General features: G+C 50.1%; 1 protein-coding gene and 1 long non-coding RNA gene across 7 annotated transcripts in view; one reads left to right on the top strand and one right to left on the bottom strand.

The window, feature by feature from the left end:
- Window positions 1–21,277, top strand: part of RCC1L (RCC1 like) — a 37,693-nt gene that overhangs the window by 9,687 nt on the left and 6,729 nt on the right. For 4 of the 6 annotated variants that reach the window (XM_065924791.1, XM_065924786.1, XM_065924792.1 and 1 more), the window contains 10 exons: window positions 2,735–2,864; window positions 5,648–5,776; window positions 6,431–6,571; window positions 6,677–6,743; window positions 7,237–7,288; window positions 8,018–8,102; window positions 10,297–10,478; window positions 13,453–13,540; window positions 14,342–14,515; window positions 16,895–16,980. In XM_065924791.1, the coding sequence (XP_065780863.1) occupies window positions 2,810–2,864; window positions 5,648–5,776; window positions 6,431–6,571; window positions 6,677–6,743; window positions 7,237–7,288; window positions 8,018–8,102; window positions 10,297–10,478; window positions 13,453–13,540; window positions 14,342–14,515; window positions 16,895–16,980 (1,059 nt within the window). In that variant the 5' untranslated portion in view covers window positions 2,735–2,809. The remainder of the gene's footprint in view (window positions 1–2,734; window positions 2,865–5,647; window positions 5,777–6,430; window positions 6,572–6,676; window positions 6,744–7,236; window positions 7,289–8,017; window positions 8,103–10,296; window positions 10,479–13,452; window positions 13,541–14,341; window positions 14,516–16,894; window positions 16,981–21,277) is intronic. The other 2 variants (XM_065924788.1, XM_065924789.1) reach the window with 1 other exon arrangement.
- On the bottom strand, window positions 11,892–20,670 carry LOC136160744 (uncharacterized). The gene is made up of 3 exons (XR_010661650.1): window positions 20,044–20,670; window positions 13,374–13,640; window positions 11,892–12,354 (listed from the first exon to the last, which is right to left on the bottom strand). It is a non-coding gene; the product is annotated as an uncharacterized lncRNA (long non-coding RNA).

The following is a 21,277-nucleotide window of genomic DNA, read 5'->3' as shown; positions in this document are numbered from 1 at the left end:
ATATGTGCACATATTTTCTGCCAGTCCTTGAATTTCTTTTTATTTTAATAGTGTCCTTGAGGAAGCAAAAGTTTTAAATTTGAGTGAAGTTCAGTTGATGAGGTTTTCTGGTGTGGATCAGGCAATTTGGTGTATCTAAGAAGTTTTTGCCCATCCCAAGATTGCAAAGATAATTTTCCTATGTTTTTGTCTAGGATCTCCATAGTTTGAGTTCTTATATTTTTGTGTGTGAGCCAGTCATTTGAGTTAATTTTTGCATATGGTATGTGGGCTTCCCTGGTGGCTCAGTGGTAAAGAATACGCCCGCCAATGCAGGAGTAGTGGTTGGGAAGATCCCCTGGAGGAGGAAATGGCTACCCACTCCAGTATTCTTTCTTGGGAAATCCCAAGGACAGAGGAGCCTGGCAGGCTACAGTCCATGGGGTCGCCAGAGAGTCGGACAGACTTAGCGAGTGAACAACAGCAACTAACTTTTCTGTACTCTCGGCAGTCAGTCTCCTCTGCTGTGTGTGGCTTCTGACCTTGCTTGGGTTTTTGTTTTCTTCTGGCCTCCTCCCCCAACTGCCTTTTTTTTTTTTTTTAAAGTTAGACTTCTTGGGGTTTGCCAGTGATTTGGACATAGGCTGTCCACCTTCTGCTCTCCACCTTTGATTATGTGTGTGGGTTGGGGATCACATTCAAAGTTCAGCCTGATCTCAAGTGGGCGTCAGCTTTTCTTCCCACTGGGAGCTCCTTGTGCAGTTTCCCTGTCAGCCATGCAGGTGTGAGAGCTTTCTGTGACTCTCATTTCTAGGACCTGCCCGTTACATTGCTGGCTGATCTGCCTCTCCTCTTACCCTGGTCAGGATTGCACCCTCAGACTCACAGAATTGTGAATCTTGTTTGTTTCCTGCTGAATTTGCTGTGCGGCATGAGTTTTCACCCTTTACCCCCAATTAAGTCTGCCTAAGCAGCAAAACTGGTGGTTTTCACCGTCAGCGCTGCCCTTTTCTAACTTTTCTAACTTCTGAGCTGGGTTAGCTGGAGCAACTCGGGACAAGAAGTCTACAAACCCTGGTATTCTTGCCCGTAGGTCTAGCAGCACTTGGTGAGTAATTTCTTCATTGATTTGCCTTTGATTGACTTCTGGAGCCCTGAAATGGTTGTGGTTTGGTTTTTTGCAGTTTTCTCCAGTTTTATACTTGTTCTTTGGGGGAAAGATTAGCTAACCTCTTCACACCACCGGAGTTGGAAAGTCCCCTTCTGGTGCCTTATTATAACAAACATTGCTTAATGCTGACTTTGTGTCAGGTATTGTTCAAAGCCTTTTCACATATTGGCAGATTTAATAATATAGCAGGTACTTCCCAAATATTTGTTGAATGTTGAATAAACAGATGAGAGTAATCATGCAATGTGCTGGGCATCAGCTTTGAAACTCAATTTTCTGTGTTTCCTGCTGTGTGGTCACGGGATGTCTCCTGCCTCCCCAGTGGGTCATTTCCTTGGAGGTGGAGCCATTCCAGGAGACCAGAGAAGTGAGCTGTTTTTTGTTTTTACTAATGTAACAGTGCGCCTGTGTCTATTCCATGTGAATGTTAGGAGAGAAACTGTCACAGGGCAGAGGGAGGGGTCTATAACTTTTGGATGAATCAGTTAAACAGGTCATCACATTTAAAAGAAATATTTAGCTCGCTTTCTTCAAGATATGCTGGAGTTAAAAAATGTAAAAACAAAACAAAACTCATGTTTGTTCATTATCATGGTAAGCTAGCATTTTCATCAGGATTAGGTTAGATTTACATGTAGTCTCTGAGATCAACTACATAGGCCTTTGGTAAGCTATGAACAGTCAAGAGATAGTGGAGGAACATTAGGGTGACCATTTAATTTGTTCTCATTTGCTTGAGAGTGAACTTTAGGGCATCAGGTGTAAAGCAGGATTGTCTCAGGCCACTCTGGGTATTGTGGACAGGGAGTTGACCTTATGAAGCCAGGCTGCCTTTGGTTTGTTTCCAGCCCCGCTGAAGACTCAGTTTCCTTATCTGATCTGTGAAGGTGGGGGTCAGCCAGTGTGTCGTATTCACGATGGCTGTGATTCTTCATGGAAGTAGTGGTTTGAGACTATAACAGTGAAGCAGAAGGATTAATAGCATACACTCCGCAATCAGACAGCTTAGGCAAGTTACCGAATCTCTAGGAGGTTTGATTTTCTTATATATCAAATGCTACTATTACTACCCTTAATAATAATAATAAGCACATTATATAGCTCTTACATTAAGCCAGGTACTGTCTACTCTTAAGAGTTTTAACTATATTAACTCATTTAGTCTTCACAACTACTCCTAGCTTACAGGAGAGACACTGTTATTAACTATTTTGCATATAGGGAAAGAGACACAGAGAAGTTAAGTAGTCTTTCTCAGGTTACACAGCTGGTAAAGGTCTACCAGTGGTCAACCCTTTGATCTCGCCAAGATTCAAACTAAAACAAAGATAGTCTTCAAGTTTACTCTGTGAGACTGTGTCTTGGTGAATGGGGATCATTTGATATGTAGACCTTTGGGTGACTGAAGATTAAATGAGATTGTGCATATCAAGCCCTTAACACATGGTAAACCTTCAGTAAGTGTTAGTTGCTATAGTAATAGTGTTGGTTCTTGAAATGGATAAACAACCTGTGATTTATTGCTGGGAAAACTTACGTCCCATATCAGTCAATGCTTTATGGGAATTTTTTTTTTCCTTTCAGATTTCATCTGCTGCCTGTGGATATGGATTCACGTTGCTGTCCTCTAAAACCAAGGACATTACGAAAGTTTGGGGTATGGGGCTCAACAAAGATTCCCAGCTCGGATTTCACAGGAGCCAGAAAGACAAAAGTAAGTATTCTCACCTTGGTTTCTCTCTGCTGTGAGTGATCTAAAAAGGCACTCTTTGATTTTTAAGAATATGAATTCATAAACCAAACCATAGCAACAGAATAGATGGAGTCTTTAAAGTGTTGTTTGAAACCATCTAGACCAGATTATTTTTCAGCCTGTTTGGTAATAACATTGAACCTTTAGGCAAAGGAGCATTTGCTGATGAGTAAAGGTATTCTTTTTGGCCCCAAAGAGATGACCCTTTTTCCCCCTAACTTGGAGATCACTTGAAATATTCTGCAGTGCCTACAATATGGTCTAAGGGGAAAAATTCAATGAAATCTTTAAGATGGAGGTTTGATTACAGGTATTCAAAACTTGAATTGTAAAAACGTTAATTATTTATAATGACAGTTTTACAAGTATACAGTAGTAAATCAATTATAAGTACAATAAGAAGCATTTTTTTTTTAAAAAAAAAAGGGGGAGTAATTACCCAGAAATATACTGGATAAGCCTTCCCCCCCATTTTTTCCTATTCCTTTATTCATATGCAAATATATTTAAAATATAATTTTGATTACAGCATATGTTTTGTTTTCTGCCTTTCTTCACTTAATTTTATATTGGGAGTCTTTTATAAATTAGTACTGAAGTCTTTATTAGCTGCAAGATGCCACATTACATTTTTTATGCCCTTTACTATATATGGAAATGGACAGAAGAGTCTAGTGCACCCAATGTACTGCCACCAGCTCCAACAGTCATCAGCTCACTCTAGTCGTGTTTTATTCAGTCTCTACCATCCCCCTCAACAAATTTGAAGCAAATCCTAACATTATTGATTTTTTTTCATAAATGTTTCAGTACGTATCTAAAAAAATTAAGGATTCTTAAAAAAAAAAGATCTTATCACACCCAGAAATAATTAGCAATATAGTCATTTGATATCATCAGATATCCAGTATTTATTTTATTTTATTCTTTTTTTATGGCTGTGTTGCTTGGCTTGCAGGATCTCACTTACCTGACCAGAGATTAAACCCCAGGTAATTAAACTTTCACAGCAGTGAAAGTACCAAATCCTGACACTAGACCACCAGGGAACTACCCCCAGTGTTTAAATTACTGATTATCTCATGAATATCATTAGGTTTATATTTTTAAAAATTTATTTGAATTAAGGTCCAGATAAAGGCCAGACATTGTTTGGTTGATAAGACTTTTGAAAGTCTTTTGAGTTTGTGTCTGTCTTTTTCTTCTTGGTATTTATTTATTGAAGAAATCATGGCTATTGTCCCGTGGAAGTGTCCAGTCTGGAGTTTGCTGATTGCATCCCCGTAGTGCTGTTTAACGAGATCTGCTGTCCTCCTTGTTTCCTGTCGGTTGGTAGCTGGAAGTGGAGCCAGATTCCCCGAGAGTTGCACACTTCAGATTCCCTTCAAGTGTTCTCTCTCTGCTGCTTCCCAGGCCCTGAGGGGTCAGTGACTGTAGTAATAGGAGATGGGAAGTTTTCAGTATTTTAAAGTAGAGTATTTTTGCAGTTAATAAGGCTGATACACTAATAGCATTGTCCAGTGCCTTTGGTTTAGCTTAGAATTACATCATCATCTTGTGATAAATTACAGTTAATCCATGCTGATCAAAAGCTCTGTTTGAAAATTATATCAGTCACAAGTGAATACCAACAGGCATGCATGATAGTAGTGCCATATATTTGGTAAATGAAATGTTTTTAAACGTGGGGTTCATGGGAGAAGAGTGGGGTCATGAGTGGTTGAGAAACAGGACATTTGCAGATCTTACCTCTAGCCTCTGTTACAAATATTCAGAAGTTCATCGTTTAAAACCTACTGTAGTGAAAGTGTTATACCTCAGTCATGTCCCTCTCTTTGTGACCCCATGGACTGTAGCCTCAGGCTCTTCTATCCATGGAATTCTCCAGGCAAGAATACTGGAGTAGAGTGCCAGTAGAAGTGCCCCTCCTCCAGGGGATCTTCCCGACCCAGGAACCTCCTTCATTCCCTGTCTGAGCCACCAGGGAAGCCCAAAACGTACTGTAGGAACTCCCTATCTAGGCCAGTCTGGCTTCTCCAGTAGGATTGTAAAGAACAATAAGATTCTTCTTTGGGGTGCCTTCTAAAACACTTTCTTCCTTTTCTTGCTTATTTAAATACTAAAATTTTCTTTGTTTGAATAGATAACATACACACTTCAGAATCCTACAGGCGCAGTTGAATATGTAGTGACAAGTCTGCTTTCCACCTCTGTCCTCCAAGCCACACAGCTTTTCTCCCTGAAGACAGCACGTCAGCAGCTTCCAGTTTATTCTCCTAGAGAGATTTTGTGCATGTGGAAGGAAGCACATGCGTCTGCGTGTTCTTTTTACTTTGACTCTAAGTGGTATCATGCTATACATGCTATTCTTTACTCTGCTGATGAATTCTAGAGGGGGTTGCAGGAAGAAAGTGCTTTTCCTTTCCTTAAAAATCCAGAAGGTGGGACTTCCCTGGCGGTATAGCAGTTAAGACTCTGAACTACCGCTGTAGGGGGTGCAGGTTCGATCCCTGGTCTGGGAGCTAATGTTCTGCAGGCTGTGCATTGTGGCCCCCCAAAAAATCCAGCAGGTTTTAAATGACATGGGAAGAGTTTTCTTTAATAGGACTAAGTAAGCTTTACAGTAACTCATCGTGTGATGGACGCCGGGGGCTGGGTGTGGGGCTGGAGTTCTCGTCTTAGCTCTGCCAATAACATCTGTCTCCCAGGCCGTGTAACGTGTGTGCACCTGGTTCTTGTTTCAGCGAGGGGATATGAGTACGTGTTGGAGCCCTCGCCCGTGCCGCTGCCGCTGGACAGGCCCCAGGAGACGCGGGTGCTGCAGGTCTCCTGTGGCAGAGCCCACTCGCTCGTACTGACGGATGGTGAAGGAGGTGATGGACCTGTTCCATGGGCGTGGGAGAGTGGAGGCCACTTTCCCGCGGTTGGGCCTGAAGTGGCTGTTGGGGTTGAACCCCATCTAGTTAGTGAAGCTGTTGGCATTTCCCGAGCAAGTTAGTGGGATGGCTCAAGAGAGCTGTGTGGGGCCGTCCTTGGCAACTCTTTCCTGTTCTCTGCCCTCTGTGGTTCTTGGAAAATCTCTGTCCATTTTTATAAACATGACAGCCACACCGTATCATGACCTACTTCTCCTTAGCCCTGGAGTCACCAAGCCGGACTGTGTGTGTGTGTGTGTGTGTGTGTGTGTGTGTAGATGGCTTTTTCTCGTGTACCTAGAGCAGCCTGTTTGCTGATACTTCTTCCACGTGGGGTGGGGGTGGGGAGTTTCCCTAGTCCAAGCTCCTGGCTCACCCCTGGCCCTCTTCAGAAGAGCGGTTGTTTCCAGGGGAAGGTCAAGTTGACTGAAGTTTTCAAATTTCACTTTTTTGGCTCAGTGTGCTTTGTAGGAAATGGTGAAGGTGGTGTTAGGAGCTCTTTTGGGGGAGGCTTGGCGTTGCGGGCAGCCTAGTGACAGGTCCAGGGAATGGGGTGCTGAGGCCTTCCTTTCGCGGGATGTGCTCACCTCATCACATGGCATTCCTGAGAAGCGCCCCCAGGGCCCAGACGGGGAGGCAGAAGGCATGGCAACAGTGGCCTGGGCTGTCTCAGCCGGCCTGGATCCCAGCACGCCTGTCGGGGCGCCTGCAGAGGCTGGGAATGTTGGAGAAGGAAGTCGAGAGGCAGCTGGGGTGAGTGGTCGGACTAGGAGCATGTGGGAGACCCTCCTCCCAGTACTGACGTTTGAGGATTCCAGGACCGTGCAGAGCTGATTTGATTGGCGCTTTATCCTTTAGTCTTCAGCATGGGGAACAATTCTTACGGGCAGTGTGGAAGAAAGGTGGTCGAGAATGAAATTTATAGGTGAGTTCCCTAAATTGCCACCCCTTCCCCAGGTTGTGTCGAGTGTTAAACACCTTGTGAGATGTGAGAGACCCCCAGAGTCGTCAAACGCAGTGGGAGGTCCCCGGAAGGCGTGGAGAGCATCATTCTGGTGCTGGTGGGAGGGAGGGCGCCTGAGCCCCGTCTGATGAGGGAATGTCTTTTGATTTCATTTGTTGCTTTCACCAGACTGATTAACTTAAAAATTCCACTAGTCTTTAAAAAATTTCCCTCTAACTCCTCACATTATGCTGGTAGATCTAAATAACATTCAGAAATCTGCAGCATATTAAAGTCACCAAAGGATTTTGTTTTGTTTTACTTTCATGCCCAGACCTACCTCTTCCTTGTATTTGACCCTGAGGGTTTCCCTAACGTTACCGTGTGCATGTGGGGGCCACCTGTTGGGGTGACGAGAGGGGCTGGAATCACCCAGTGCTCACCATGCTTCTCCCCGAATTTCTCCTGGCTGTAGTGAAAGTCACACAGTTCATAGGATGCAGGACTTCGATGGACAGGTGGTCCAGGTAAGAGATGGGGGGCTGAGGACCACTGGTTCTGCCCCCCCCCCTCCAGAGGTGATTTTGAAAGGGTGAAAGTTGGGTGAGGTGATGACAAACTGTTACGGTGATTTTCTGAATTAATAAATGATTTTAGTAAGTATGGTTGCCAGCCTATTCTAGGTCAGGGCTTAGGCCAGCTTGCGGGGATACATCGTTTAATAAACATTGGGGAGGGTGAGTAACACTCTGGGGAGAGGCAGGTTATATACCAGCCGTATCAGAGTGTAATTTGAGCTGCGTTCCAGGCTGCTTTATCCTGCTGACCATTTTATTCTCATCCATGGTACAGTGCCTGGCACATGGTAGAGACTTCCCTGTGTAAATGAGTGTATACAGAAAGTGCTTATGAGAGTACCAGAGATCTGTCACTCCTACCGGGGGTGAACTGGGAGGAGGGAAGGGCTTCTGGAGGAGGGTGTGGTTCCTTGGGTGGAATGGGGCGGAGGGCCGCTCGGGTTCGCTCCTTAGGACACCTTAGTTTTGTTTTTAGCCGGAGCAGTTTCAGGGGAGCGGGAGACACAGCTGAACTGTGCTGGATTGAGTCGGCTGTGGAGCAGGGCGGGGCAGCCTGCCGCCCGGCCCCCGGGGCCCTCCGGAGTGGTGGGCAGGGGTGCCTGGCTTTGGGCACTTGGGCCAGGGCGGGGCTCTGAGGATTCCTTCTCACCAGGCATCTCGCCTCCGTTTGTGTGGTAGGTCGCCTGTGGTCAGGACCACAGTCTGTTCCTGACGGATCGAGGAGAAGTGTATTCTTGTGGATGGGGTGCAGACGGGCAGACAGGTACTGTCCCTTCCCCCTGGCCCCTCCCCGGGGGTGGCGCAGCTGCCTCTGTCCGGCTCTTCCCTCTCCTGTCCCTTCCTGCGTGTCGCCCCCTTCTCACCCCCAGCTCCTTGACTGGACAGAGGACTGGGGCTGCCCCACCACACAAGTCTGAGTCTTTTCAGAGACAAATGCCCCCTAATGGGAGCTCGGCTTCAACTGATTTGCGAAGAATGTGATTGAGGGAGAGAGGAATGAGAGAGGAGCTTTATCATCCTTTCTGTGTTCCATGTTTGTCTGAAGGGAGGACCTTAAATTTAAGATTTAAGCCTTGTGTAAATCCTCTATCATCCTGCCACCTCAGCATATCATCTTTGTCCTTTGACACATGTTTTCTCCCAGTCCTTGTTCGTATGTGAACATTGTTTAAGGTACTCAGGGGTGTGATTTTTATATGCCTGTTTTATTGTTAAATTTACATGGAACATTTTCCCACGTTGGTATAATTTGCAGTTATAGTTTTTAATATTTGTATGATAGAGCATCCAATTCATGTACTATAAAGTAAATTAATCACTTAGTTATTTTATCAGGTAGCTACTCATTACCCCGTAGTCAGGAGGCATACTTTTGGCGGGTGGGGGTGTGTGCAGTAGCCATTGCAGGTATGACATTTGTCACATATACATGTGTAACTTTTCCCTTCATTTGGATTATTGCCCTGCGATAAATTTCCCAGGCATGGGTCAGAGGATTAGAATATTTTCAGTGTACAGAAGTACTGATTTAATCATCACTCCTCTAGTAGGGATTATTGTCAGTTTAAGTGTCCTAATTTAATCCCAGTGCCAGTTTTTAAAGTGTGCATTTCTTTAGTATCTGCAAAGTTGAAGCTTCCTTTTTATTTTTTCAAATCTTGGTGTGAGTAACTTTTACAAATCAGCTTTTTATAAAAAGATTGAAATGGATACATCTCTGACAGCACAGACCAAGGAACGAGTGAAAGTCCCAGTGCTGGAGAGAAGCGGGCTTTGGTTTCCTGGTGCCACTCCAGAAGCGCTGCGGTCACGTGGCCTCACTGCCCTTGCTCGCCAGGCTCTGAGTCCAGCCCTGCGGGCCCCCTGCACCCTGGTCGGGAGCCTCGCTCCTCTGCTGCCGCCGGGCCTTGCACATGCTGTTCCGTTAGCCTGGCAGGCTCTTCTTCAAAACTCTTCCCTTTCATCCTGCAGACCTTGGCTTGAGGTTATCTCTTCATTGAAGGCTCCCCTGACCATCGGGTCTAAAGCAGTTTCTATCTCAGTATCCAGTTTCTTTTATAACCCTTCAACGTTTTGAGTTAATTTTAAAAAGTCTTTTTTTAGTATATAGATTATATTTGGTGTATACAGAAGATGATATGTAGGTTTCGCGTTGCCTGTTGCCGGCAGGTGTTGCCAGTCTGACACTGCTTTGGGCGCCATGGAGGAAACCTAGTATAAGCAGGGCTCTGTGGTTTGGGGGTCTCCCTCATCTGCTGCCCAAGGGATTACCCTCCATCGCCGAGCTGATGGTGACATTTGCCCTCCTCGCAAGCCCTGTCTTTTCCTCAGCTCACTGTTTACCACACCAGTTTGCCAGTTTCTATTTGTCGTTTTGGGGGGATGGCATGGGGGGTGGACATGGCATGGGCTATTAGAAATTTCCTTTATTTTCTTTCAAGCCCAGCAGTGCCTCAGGAATTGCTTGCTGTAACTTTGGTTTCCCAGTGCATACAGAAGTTATGTTTATAATATTAAGTGTGCAATAGCATTATGTCTAACAAAAACAATGTACATATCTTGATTAAAAAAATACTGCCTCCAAAATATTAACCATCACCTGACAAGACAGGGTTGCTACAAACCTTCAATTTGTTAACAGTGCAGTGCCTGCAAAGTCAATAGAACGAGTTGTGCCTGTATATTGTATACAAGGTCTGATAGGTTCATTGTGTGGTGGCGTTTCATCTTGAAAAGGTTTCTAACTTGAGTCAGGCTTAGAAAATATCAAGGGTTTTACATGTAAACAATCACTGTGATGTTTTTTCCTCTTAGAGAACCTGGAACAGGAAGCTGTACAGTGTGCGGAGGGAACTGATTAGGATTCTGAGTTGATCTTTGCAAAGTGCGTAAAACTGTGTTTGGCACATAGTAAGTCAACGCAAGTGTTTGAGTAACACAGTTTTCCATCGTGTTAGGCCTGGGTCACTACAATATCACCAGCACGCCCACCAAGCTGGGCGGAGACCTGGCCGGAGTGAACGTCATCCAGGTGGCCACCTATGGGGATTGCTGCCTGGCCGTGTCAGCCGATGGCGGCCTCTTTGGCTGGGGCAACTCTGAGTACCTGCAGCTGGCCTCTGTCACCGACTCCACACAGGTACGCGGTCATTGGCAGCCCGGGGCTGGGGGCTTGGAAATAGTGTTAAGGACATGCAGAAGAGGGCCGTCCCCAAGGGGAGATGTACAGACTGCTGTGGAGGCCTCACCTGAGCTGAGGCTGCTTCTTCAAGGGGCCGAGTGCTTGACGATCTCATTGGAACCTAGAAAAAGCCATCGTTATCAATACTTGATAAGCTAGTCCTGGCTTAGAGCAGTAGTTTAGGTATGTCTGTGTGCCCTGTCCTGTTCTGAAAGGGGAAGTGAGGCTGTTCACACACGTTTTTGCAACATCCCAGTGGGCCTTTTGCTGCCGTCCAGCGTGTGTGCCCCCGAGCACACAGGCCCGAGGTGTGCCCCTGATGAAGACGCCGTGTGGCCCCCAGGTCATGCAGGAGAGCCTGGCGCCCAGCGCGTTGTGTCTCCCCATCACGACCCCGCCTTCACCACAGGGGGCCACCATCTGTACACTGCAGTAGGGTTTTAAACATTTTATTAAGGAAACTTCCAAATATAAGCAAAAAGTAGACCTTATTGCATAATTAATCTCTATGTAGCCATTACCCATATTCAATAATTACCAATTAATGGCCCGTTTAAAAAAATAGATAACTTACTGTTTTAAATTGTATGACTTAGTGGTTTTTAGTATATTCACAAGGCTTGTGTAACTGTTACCAGTATCTGATTCCAGAACATTTTCATTAACCCTCCCCCACCGTCCTCTCCAAAAAGCCCTACACACCTAATGGCCAGTTCTGTTGCATCTGTAATTCCATCTACTTCTCTGTCCTACATTATTTTGAAGCAAATCCTAGACTTTATAGCTATAAATCAGTATGTGTCTCTAAGTGATAAGGATTTAAATTAATATCATCAAGCTTCTGACAACATACAGAAGAGTTTTAAATATATGTTAATAACTAAAGAAATATGCACAAAGGGATAAAGGTCAGCTAATCAGATGAAAATAATAGGTTCTCTGTGTTCTGACACAGTGGCTAGAGGTGGCTGCAGATTTGGCTCTGAACTTTCTAGTAGCCAAAACAGAAGAAAAGGTGGTCATTTATTATTTTAATGTGTTTGTTTTTATTTATTCATTTGGTTGTGTCAGACCTTAGTTGTGGCATATGGGATCTAGTTCCCAGACTAGGGATTGAACCCGGGCCTTCTGGAGTTGGAAGCTCAGAGTCTTAGCCACTGTATCACCAGGGAAGTCCCAGAAAACGTGGGCATTTAATGATTCATTGTTTCCTTAAGATAAACTGCAAATAAAGTGTCCAGGAGAAGGACTGGGCTTCCTGATACCAAGGCCTACGATCAGTGTCTGCAAGGCCTTCCGGTGGGGACGGGTCTAGGGTCACGTCGCTGTTACCTGTGCTGCGTAACAAATGACCCTACCATGTGATGGCTTAAAACAACCCGTATTTATTCTCTCTCAGTTTTTGTGTCACAAATCGAGGGCTGGCTTGGCTGGGTCTTTGGCTGAGAGTCTCTTTCTTGGGGTTCACCTTGGGAAAGCTCTGCTTTTGGGCCCACACTGGTGGTCCACAGTGGGGTACAGGTCCCCATGGACTGCTGGCCCCAGGGCCCCAGGTTCCTCGCTGGCACTTGGCCAGCTCGTAGTAGCTGGCCGAGCCTTCCTCAGCTCCTTGCCATGCAGGCTTCTCCACGTGGCGGCTCCCAGCACAGCAGCTGGCTTCAGCCGAGCAAGCAGACGAGAGGGTGAGCGAGCATGTCAGTGAGACAGAAGCCAGTGCTCTACAAGTTCATCCCGGCAGTGGCTTCCCCTCACGTTTGCTGGAGTTCTGTTCTGTAGAAGCAAGTCACCAACCCAGGCCCCCACACAGCAGGGTGCAGACAGCACACGGTGTGACCTGCAGGAGACAGGTCACTTGTTTGGAAGCAGCCCACCACAGCCCTGATCCTGTATGTGGCCCGAGCCTCACCCTGTCGGGACAGCAGTGGTGCGTTTCCATGGCTCTTTGCTGGAGCGTTTCTCAGCCTTTGCTGAGGGCCTTGTGCCAGAGCCCAGCTGGGCAGAGGAGCCACGTGAGCCGGGTAGTGGACGCCAGGCCCGGCCAGCAGCCTCGTGCCACCTAAGATCAGTAAGCCCCTTTAGTCACCTTAGGGGTCGTTGTCTTCCAGCTGTCTCCATCTGCCCGTGACTCTGAAAAGACCCATGCCTGTCACTGAAGCACTTAAAATTCATCTTTCCAAAGTCACTCCTCAGTAGAGGCGCCAAGACCAAAGCCTGCTGGAAGGCTAAGTAGGCCACTTGGCCGTCTTTAGGCACTGCAGGTTCAGAACATCCTGGAGTGAATCCGTGCTCATCCCCCCACCCTGGCCCTTCTCCATCGTTTCCCACATCCACTCACCTTCCCCTCTCAAAGTCACATCCCTCTCACTTGGAACCCGTACTGCTTCCCTGTTATGCTCAGGGTAGAGACCAGATCCTTAACCGTGGTCAGCCGCTGTCCCACGTGGTCTGGTTTCCCCTCTCTCCACCGGCAGCTTGCAAGTACTCCCCCTCGTTCCCGGCTGCGGCCACCCTGACCTGCTGAAACTCCTGAATGTGCTATGCGCGCCTCACCCCCTCTGCACTTCCAGCTGCCCGACCTGGGGTTTCCTTCTCTCCCTCCGCCGGCTGCTTCCTCCTGACTGCTCTCCCGACATGCACCCTGAGACCCCCCCTGTTCTCTTTCACTGTGCTCAGCGCAGGTCCATCCTGCGTTCATCTTGGCTGACATCTGCCTCCTCCACTGGACTACACTCCCAGAGCGGGACTGGGTGTCATGCTCCCTCGTCTCCCCCATGCCCTGTTAGACCCTCAGCACCTGGGCAGTATTCGGGATTTTCTAGGGGAGGGCATGAATGAACTGGGACTTATACCTACCCTGTACATGAAACAGTGTTTCCAAGTTCTCACTGGTTTGTCTTCCTCCTAACGGGTGTGGCCCCTTCCTCTGATGCAGGTGAACGTCCCCCGGCGCTTGCCCTTCTCAGGAGTGGGGTTGGTGAAGCAGGCTGCGTGTGGGGGCACAGGCTGTGCGGTATTAAACGGTGAGCCCTTCTTGCGGGCTGTTTACTGGGAAGCTGCGGGTGGGATGGGTGAGGAAGGGCTGGTGTCCATTGGGTCCGACTCTCAGCGTGGGGAGTGGGCCTGTGGGAAGATCAGAGTTCAGTCCACAGAGGGGGAGGGTGACTGATGTTTCTGACAGAAGGCTAGCAGCTGTGATTTATATGTCAACAAAGAGCCAGCGTAGAACTTTGTATCACAGATCTCTGGCTTGCTCGCTCCCTCTCCCTGAGCCTGGGCCAAAGACTCCAGCCCTGCCTTCTCCAGAGAGACTGTGCCGAGAGCCCACGGGCACACAGGGTCCAGATCCTGAGAGCCACGCCCCCTGGGGTTAGCATCTGACCCCGCTGATCAGTGTTAAACTTCCTATAACCTGAAAGTCATTGCAAGCTTTAGAATCTGGCCAGGAGTCGTGTGGGTACTTGGCTCGATCTCCTGCTCTGTGTCGGGAAAAGCTGTCCTTGTAAGGCTCCCCTGTGTTCACGTGGGGTCTGGGTGATTTATGGAGCAGCCCTGTCCAGCACCCTCAAGATGTGGGATGTTTGTGTTCTGAGATTGGTTAGTTGGCTAGACATCCTCCACAAGCACGAATTTGAAAGAGGAGAAAAGAAACATTAATTTAAGTGTCTATCTCAACATGTTCTTGCCAAGCAAGAAGAGGGAAAAGAAAAAAGGAAAAAAAATGCATGTGGATGTAACACATCTTGGTGGTGTGGTTTGAATTTCTTGAGAGGGAGGGCTGTGCTTGGTTTGACTTCCTGACCGTTGTTTTTACTGTAATCCAGGAGAAGGACATGTTTTCGTCTGGGGCTACGGAATTCTTGGGAAGGGACCAAACCTCTTGGAAACCGCTCTTCCAGAAATGATTCCACCCACTCTCTTCGGCCTGACGGAGTTCAACCCGGGCGTCCAGGTTTCCCGCATTCTCTGCGGACTCAGCCACTTTGCCGCCCTGACCAGTAAGTGACCGAGCCCGTGCGGCCCCAAGGCCTGGCCGGGCCTCTGCCTCTCAGGTTCAGCCCCAGGCTGGGGGCCGCTCTCAGGCTCCATCCGTCCAGTGGAATGGCGCCCTTGTGTGGATAATTAAAGAGAGCGGCTGATCCAGAAGTTGTTTGGCTTGAGGTTGTGTAATGTGTGTCTCCTTTTCATCCCGGAGGTTTGTTTTCGGTTCATCTGGTTTGTGGTTAGGCTAACGTTACAGTGAGTTTCTCAAGAGGACACCGTCGGTGGTTGGAAGAGGGGACACTGGAGTGGGCCCGGGGGAAACCAGTGGGGGGTTTGGCGACATCCGCGGTGGGCGAGCAGGAAGTGACCGCGCAGGGCTTCCTCCTGGTCCCCTGGCCGCGCCCACCCCTTATCCAGCCTGGAACGCAGGAGGCGCATGTGTCAGACAGGCCTGTGGTTTCCAGGAGGAGGACGTGCCTGGTTTCTCCAAAGTGCCGGGGGAGAGTGATCAAAGGGGAGGCGGAAATGGAGGCTTTCTTAGAGGTCTGCCCAGTTACAAAGCCATGAGCTCTCCAGTTACCCTGCAGACCTCCAGCGTGTCTGTGCTTCTTGATTACAGCCCTCATCCCGCCACCGCGGCTGTCGGGCCAATTTGCTTCTCTTTAGTTGACTTGAAATGTAAGACTGAGCTAAATAGATTTCATTTTATGACTTTTAAGTATTATAAATTCGCTTTTTCCTTGCAACTTAAAGCCCTTTTCGTCTCACGGCAAGTAGTTATTTTCTTCTTAAAACATCTGGGCTGGGACAGTCAGTCTGGGGTCACCTTCGTCTGTGTTCTTTGGCCTTCTGCTTACGTGAGGACCGCTCCAGATAAGCACCCTCTGGAGGTTCCAGAGTCCTCACCACCTCTCAGACACAGCCTGCATCTCAGGTTTGGGGGTTCTGAAGCAGCGGTAGCTGCTGTGCTGGTGGGTGTGGTGTTGTCTGACTGCACTGAGGCAGTCAGTGATAGCAGGGGGACCTGGGGTGAACCCTCACCACCCCCCACGCAGGGTCAGCCACCTCCATCTGCAATTGTGTGTGTCACATGAGCATTTTAAAGCTGTTCTGATGTGGCAAAGAGAGTCAGTATGGGTGAATTCTAGAGGTAACGATTATCTGTAATTTCTCAAATGTTTAAGGCTTAAACTGTGTGCAAAGTCACGAACTTCAGAATCCACACACAGCCTTCACCTACGACTAAGGTAGATTCCTTTGTCTGCTGTCCTGCCATGTAGCCGTGTGGGTCACACGGAAATGAAATCCTGCTTAGATTGCCCCCAGAACCCAACAGCCACCCTCCCAGTGACTGTTCCTCAGTTGAGGGCGCCCCGGGGCTCGGTGTCTCCCCTGCCGCTGGGCCTGGCGTTGGCCTGCGGCCATCTGGCGGTTGGAGTTGGTTTACCCTGAGGTGTCCTCTCAGGGGGACGGCCAAGGAGAGCGGGCAGAGCAGGGGGCTCTGATGTTGTCACCGAAGGGCCCTTTACTGAGTCAGCAGGTGACTTCAGTTCCAGCTCCTAGCGTCCTTTCTTCTTCCCACGAGCAGAGGCTTCTGCCCGCTGGGGCTGGTGAATGGGGCCTCTGCTGAGGACACCCCAAGCCGGTGCGGGAGGAAGTCTGGACCGAGGGCCCTTCCCAGTCTGGGGCTTCGTCTGGAGGCTGCGGTTCCCAGAGCCCCAGTCTGGCTTCAGTGTCCTGGCTTGTCCCTACAGCACTCTGCCTGCCCTCTTCCTTCGTGGCACTTGTTACAGTTGGAAATCATGCATTTGTTGGGTTATTTATTTTTCGCGGTTGGACTGGCTCCCCCCGGACGAGGACGGGAACATGCCTGTTGGTCCCCCTGCCGCCCCCGCGTCTAGCACACAGATGCAGTCCCAGCCCAGAGAGGCGCCCCGTCGCCATGTGTCACTTGACCAAATGCTCCTGAGACCAGACAAGGAGTGACAGATATCCTACTTCTCACTCTGTCAGGGTGTGGCCGGGATTTGAGGATGTGAGATCTCAGGATTGTGGAGGGCAGGTCACACAGCTGGGCGATGGGGGGTGTTTGCAAGGGCTGAGCAGAGGGGGCTGTGTGCACAGGAGCTCCCGGGCCCACCTCCGGGCACGTGCTCACCTCCCCTGAGAAGGACGCTGTGTGAATCTGGGCTGGGACACCCAGATTTGGTTTGGGGATGGTACTGTTTACTTGTCCCTTCAAAAGCAAGCATTAATAAAGCCGGGGAGAAATTGAAGGTTAACATTGATCTTTTTGTACCAGTTTCTAGAAGGCCTATTCTCATGACCCTTCCTCCTCTTGGAGACTTGCCCTTGGCCTAAGCCCCAACCGAGCCACCGTTCTTTCTTTGCAGATCGAGGAGAGCTGTTTGTGTGGGGCAAGAACATCCGAGGGTGCCTGGGGATCGGTCGCCTGGAAGACCAGTACTTCCCGTGGAGGGTAAGGCTGGGCTGGGCGGCCTGCGGGCGTGGCTGCGGAGCCGACTCTGGACGCGGCAGCTGGGCTGGACCGGTCCCGGGGTTCCGGTCTCGTGCTGTCCTTAGGGCGCCTCAGGGAGAAGTGAGCTGCAGGCTGGGGGTCCCGGCTCTCCACGAGGGAGGGCGTCGGGTTGAAGGAGCTGACGTGCCAGGAGCTCTTTACCAAGGTCTGTGGAGAGGAGTGTTTTACAGCAAATTTAAAAGAAAGCAGGATGTTTAATATTTAGAGTGCCTTACCACAGCCACCAGACTCAAACATAAAGGCTCTTCTCAGGAGGAGGGTGCAATTATACAAAAAGGCTCATTTCAAAATTAAAGGGGAAGGAGATTCCTTCCTCAGTTGTAGTTTATCTTCACGTTGTTTACTAAGTCAGTTCTTTAAGTTCTTCTAAACAAGGCTATTTATTCTTTTGAGTACAGAACATATGGACCTGGTACAAAACGTATTATGAAAAATAAGCCTCCCATCTCCTGTCCCAGAGGCAGCTTCTGGTTTCATCCTTCCCTTCCGGAGATGGTCTCTGTAGAGAAGCAGGCGCTCGTGTGCATGCATGCTTGTGTGCGTGTGTGTGTGCGTGTGTGCCTAAATGTTTTGTTTTGAAGGGTCGTTTTTAATAATGTGTTCTGAGGTTGTGTAAAAGCATCTTTTAAAAAAACACATAAAAATGCAAAAGAAATGTTTTAAATTTTTAAAAAGAAGATTTATCTGTCAAAAACCCACAGAAAGTGTCTGGAGGCGCTTTGGTATTTCAGCGGCTGTTTCTCCCAGCCCTTCCCTTAGCGGCTGGCTCTCCTGGCTCCCGTGAACTTGGCTGGCCCTGCCTCTGGTGCAGTCTCTACCTCTGAGCCACCAGGGACGCCCTCTGGTGCAGTCTCTAAAAGACACTGGTCAGAAGGGAGGCTTTGAACTTGTTGGGGAAAGATGAGTGTGTCCCCAAGTTGTTCCCAGCCTGGTGGGGCAGCCCCGCTGTCCCCTGGGGACCCTAGCCCAGGAGAGGAGCGGCGCTGCGGCAGCAGGCAGTGGCTGGCTGCTCCAGGGGTGGGAGCGTGGGGCAGTCAGGATCCCGCTTGTCCTTCGGGAACTCCGACCCCTCCCAGAGGGCTCCCTTCTGTGGGGACAGCTTGGGAAATGGCCAAGCAACCAGGTATTGAATGAATGACCACTGTGACTCGCGGCTCCCCACCTGCTTTCATTTGCTCTAAATTAGAGCGAACATCAGCTGTGAAGTCAGGTTTGACATCATAGGGTGTCTTCACTGCTGAGGTGGCCGGGCCAGGCTTGGCCTCAGGCAGAGCAGGGGGCGCCAGGCCTGCAGGTGGACCCCTTGCTCTTCAGGCTGGACCCCTGAGCATCCCTCTGACATGCTCCCAGCCCCCGTGCCGTCAGGGCAAGGACGCTCTGGTCTGTTCTGTGACGGCCGCCCTCGGGCCACATGCTGTCTCCTCTTGGGCATCTGCAGAGCTCCTTCGCCCCCTTGGCACCTTTTGGTTGGGGTGGGAGGATGGTGCTGAGGTCCGTGCCAGCTCCAGGATGTGGGGCTGGGGCTCGGGGAGAGCGATGGAGACAGGAGCCAGGTTTTGGATCAGCTAGGTTGGAATCCTTAAAGGTTAGTCTGATGTTGAGTAGTTGGACCTTTCTCCAGTCTGTTCTGTTGTCTCACTTAAAAAAAACAATTGCAAGTGATTTTTATTCCTTAAAAACTAGATTTTCTAACTCATCTTCAGCAGGGGATATGTTACATTATTTAAAAAGTATTCCACAAAAGGGAAAAAAAACAACTAAAACTGTATTTGTAGCTCTTATAGTGGTACTAACTGGTTACTCTTAGACGCACAGAGCTGGGGCTTTTCTTATGGTTCACAGGCCCAGGAGGTGACGTCTGAGTCACCTGATCCAAGCCTCTCCTAGGATGTCTTCCTGCTCCATGTTGGTGCTCAGAGAGGTTCAGTGACCTCTTTAAGGTCACACACCTAGTGAGAAGCAGAGCCCAGATTTGGATTCCGTGTCTGACTTTGAGATGTCATCAAGGTCCCCCTCCCCTGTGAGGGCCTGAGCTGGGTCCTCTGCCGTGGGAGACCTCTGCGCAATAGCGGCCCTGCGGGTCTGGGCTCAGGCTTCACCCCGGCCCAGGCGGTGCTCTCCCTCTCCATAGCAGGGTGACGACCATCCTGGGGGTGAGGCGCTCTGCTGGTGAAGGTGGGGCTGTGCCCCCAGCCTGCGCCCCTGCACCTGCCTTCCCAGGCTCAGCTGTCCGCTGGGCCGGGCTGCAGTGCGAGCTTGGTCCTTTGCAGACTGTGCCTCCCCTGTGCTGTGCGCCCCTCTGGTTGGCTGGAGCCCAGGCTCGGGACCCTCTGCCTTCAGGGCCCCTTTCTTGGCCTCCGGCAGTTGTGACGCCCCGGGGTGGGGGGTGCGCTGCGGGGCTGGGCCTCCTCGCAGGCTGGGCGGGCTCCCCTCCGGGGTTGTGGCCCCACCTCCGGGTGCTGGGCAGGGTGTCTTCGGGTGCAGCTGAGAGGGGACGTGGTGAGTCTAGCGGCCCGGTCACAGCTGGTCCAGTGTTCCTTGTGGCCTTCCTCTGTCCCTGACCTGGTGGGTGTATGTCTTGGGAGCTTGTCCTCATGTAGAGAGTTGCTCCTACACTAATTCTGCTCATACTTTTCAGAGTTACTCAGGCCAGATAGGGTTCGGCTTCTGGAACTGTTTTCCTTTGCGATAATGGGAGTGTAAATTGTTTTAAAATAGAAACTCCTTTTAACCTTGGGGCAGACACAAACAGAATATGGCTGAGGGCAGCTGTCTCTTGGACTCAGTTCAGAGGCTCAGGGGCCGGTTGCCGGGGGAGCCGCCTGCTTCTCCCCAGAGAGGCTCCCGGGACCAGTGTCAGCCAGGGCCATGTGGCCCCCTCTGCTTTGGGCTCTCGGGCCACAGCCCTTGGGGAACAAGGACAGAGGCGCGCAGAGAGTCGCCTCCCCCCGGGGAAGGTCAATAAAGGTGCCCTCGCGGCCGGGGAGGTTGCTGGGAGCTCACCTGGCCGGTCACCCCGGGCAGCGTGTTTTCTTCTGCTTCCATGGCCAGCCCGGAACACTTTATGCAGCTCTGAGCCTTTGTGATGAGCCGGGGGCACCGCGGCGTGTTTGCTCAGTGATTCCTGTAACAGGTTTTGCTGAGGGCGTTTGTTTAGAGCAGGGCGGGCAGCATGACTTGGTGCTACTGTCCGTTTGCCTTGCGGCCCGGAGCCCTTAATGGACTTGTCTCTGAGCCGTGGACGCTGCTGCCTCTGGGCTTTTAAAAGGCCAGGCCATCTGGCCGGGGCTGTCCCCTCGGAAGCTCAGTAAACTCTGCAGGCTGTTGCAGAGCTGTCTCCAGCTGTCACTTTGCCGCCCTGGGGAGGGCGGGCAGGACTTGTGTCCGGCAGAGGCCGAGGAGGGGCCGGGGAGGGAGCTCTGTTTAAGGAGACACCGCACCCCCACCGGCTCTCTGCACCCAGAGTCTCTGGGAGGAGCAGAAACCAGTGAGAAGTCGTTTCCAGTTCCGAGGGAAGGTGGGGAGCAGGGCAGATGATGACTTGGTGGTATCCAGAGGCAATAATAGCTTTCTTTTCTACTGAATGTCATTTTATATGGTAGCCATGTGACTGTCACCTATTCGAATCAATAACAGTAATAATAACAACAACAATGATAATACAACAACAAAAAAATACAACAACAATAGGAGAAAGCCAAGTGCCCTTCTCCTGGAGAACTGGGGGGCTGTGTGGGCCTGGAGACCCCATTTGTGTCAGGGGTACCGTGAAGTGTGTGTGTGTAGTGTGTGTGTCTGTGTCCTTCTCCAGGGCTTAGCTGTGGAGCTGCGGGATGCTGAGCGTCCGTGTAAAGACCAGCAGGCCGGGCCGTAGCCTCCACACCCGCGCGGGGTTGTCTGCACGTCACCCGGAGGGCTGGCCCTGCTGGTGATGAAGTGTTGGCAGGGCCGCCAGTCAGGCCTCTGGCCCCTTCTGAGACGCAGTCAGCACCCCTCCTCCAGGGTGCACGGGACTTGGGAGCAGCCTGCCCAGGCCTGGGGCTGATGGGTGATGCGGGTGAAGACACTGGGCTGGCAGTGGGCCGTAGTGGGCCCCGCGGGCAGGACAGGGCGGGACGGTTTCTGGAGCTGCTCAGGAAGCTGTCTGGTGACCCCTGGGGCAGACCCCTCTGGGGAGTCCCCCTCACAGGGAGCAGCCTCGGGGGGGTGTCCACGTCCTGGGATGGTGCACGTAGGG

This window comes from Muntiacus reevesi, chromosome 2 (genome assembly GCF_963930625.1).
Source record: "Muntiacus reevesi chromosome 2, mMunRee1.1, whole genome shotgun sequence".
Classification (NCBI taxonomy): Eukaryota; Metazoa; Chordata; class Mammalia; order Artiodactyla; family Cervidae; genus Muntiacus; species Muntiacus reevesi.
The sequence above is the reverse complement of the archived record's forward strand: the minus strand, read 5'-3'. Positions and strand labels throughout refer to the sequence as shown.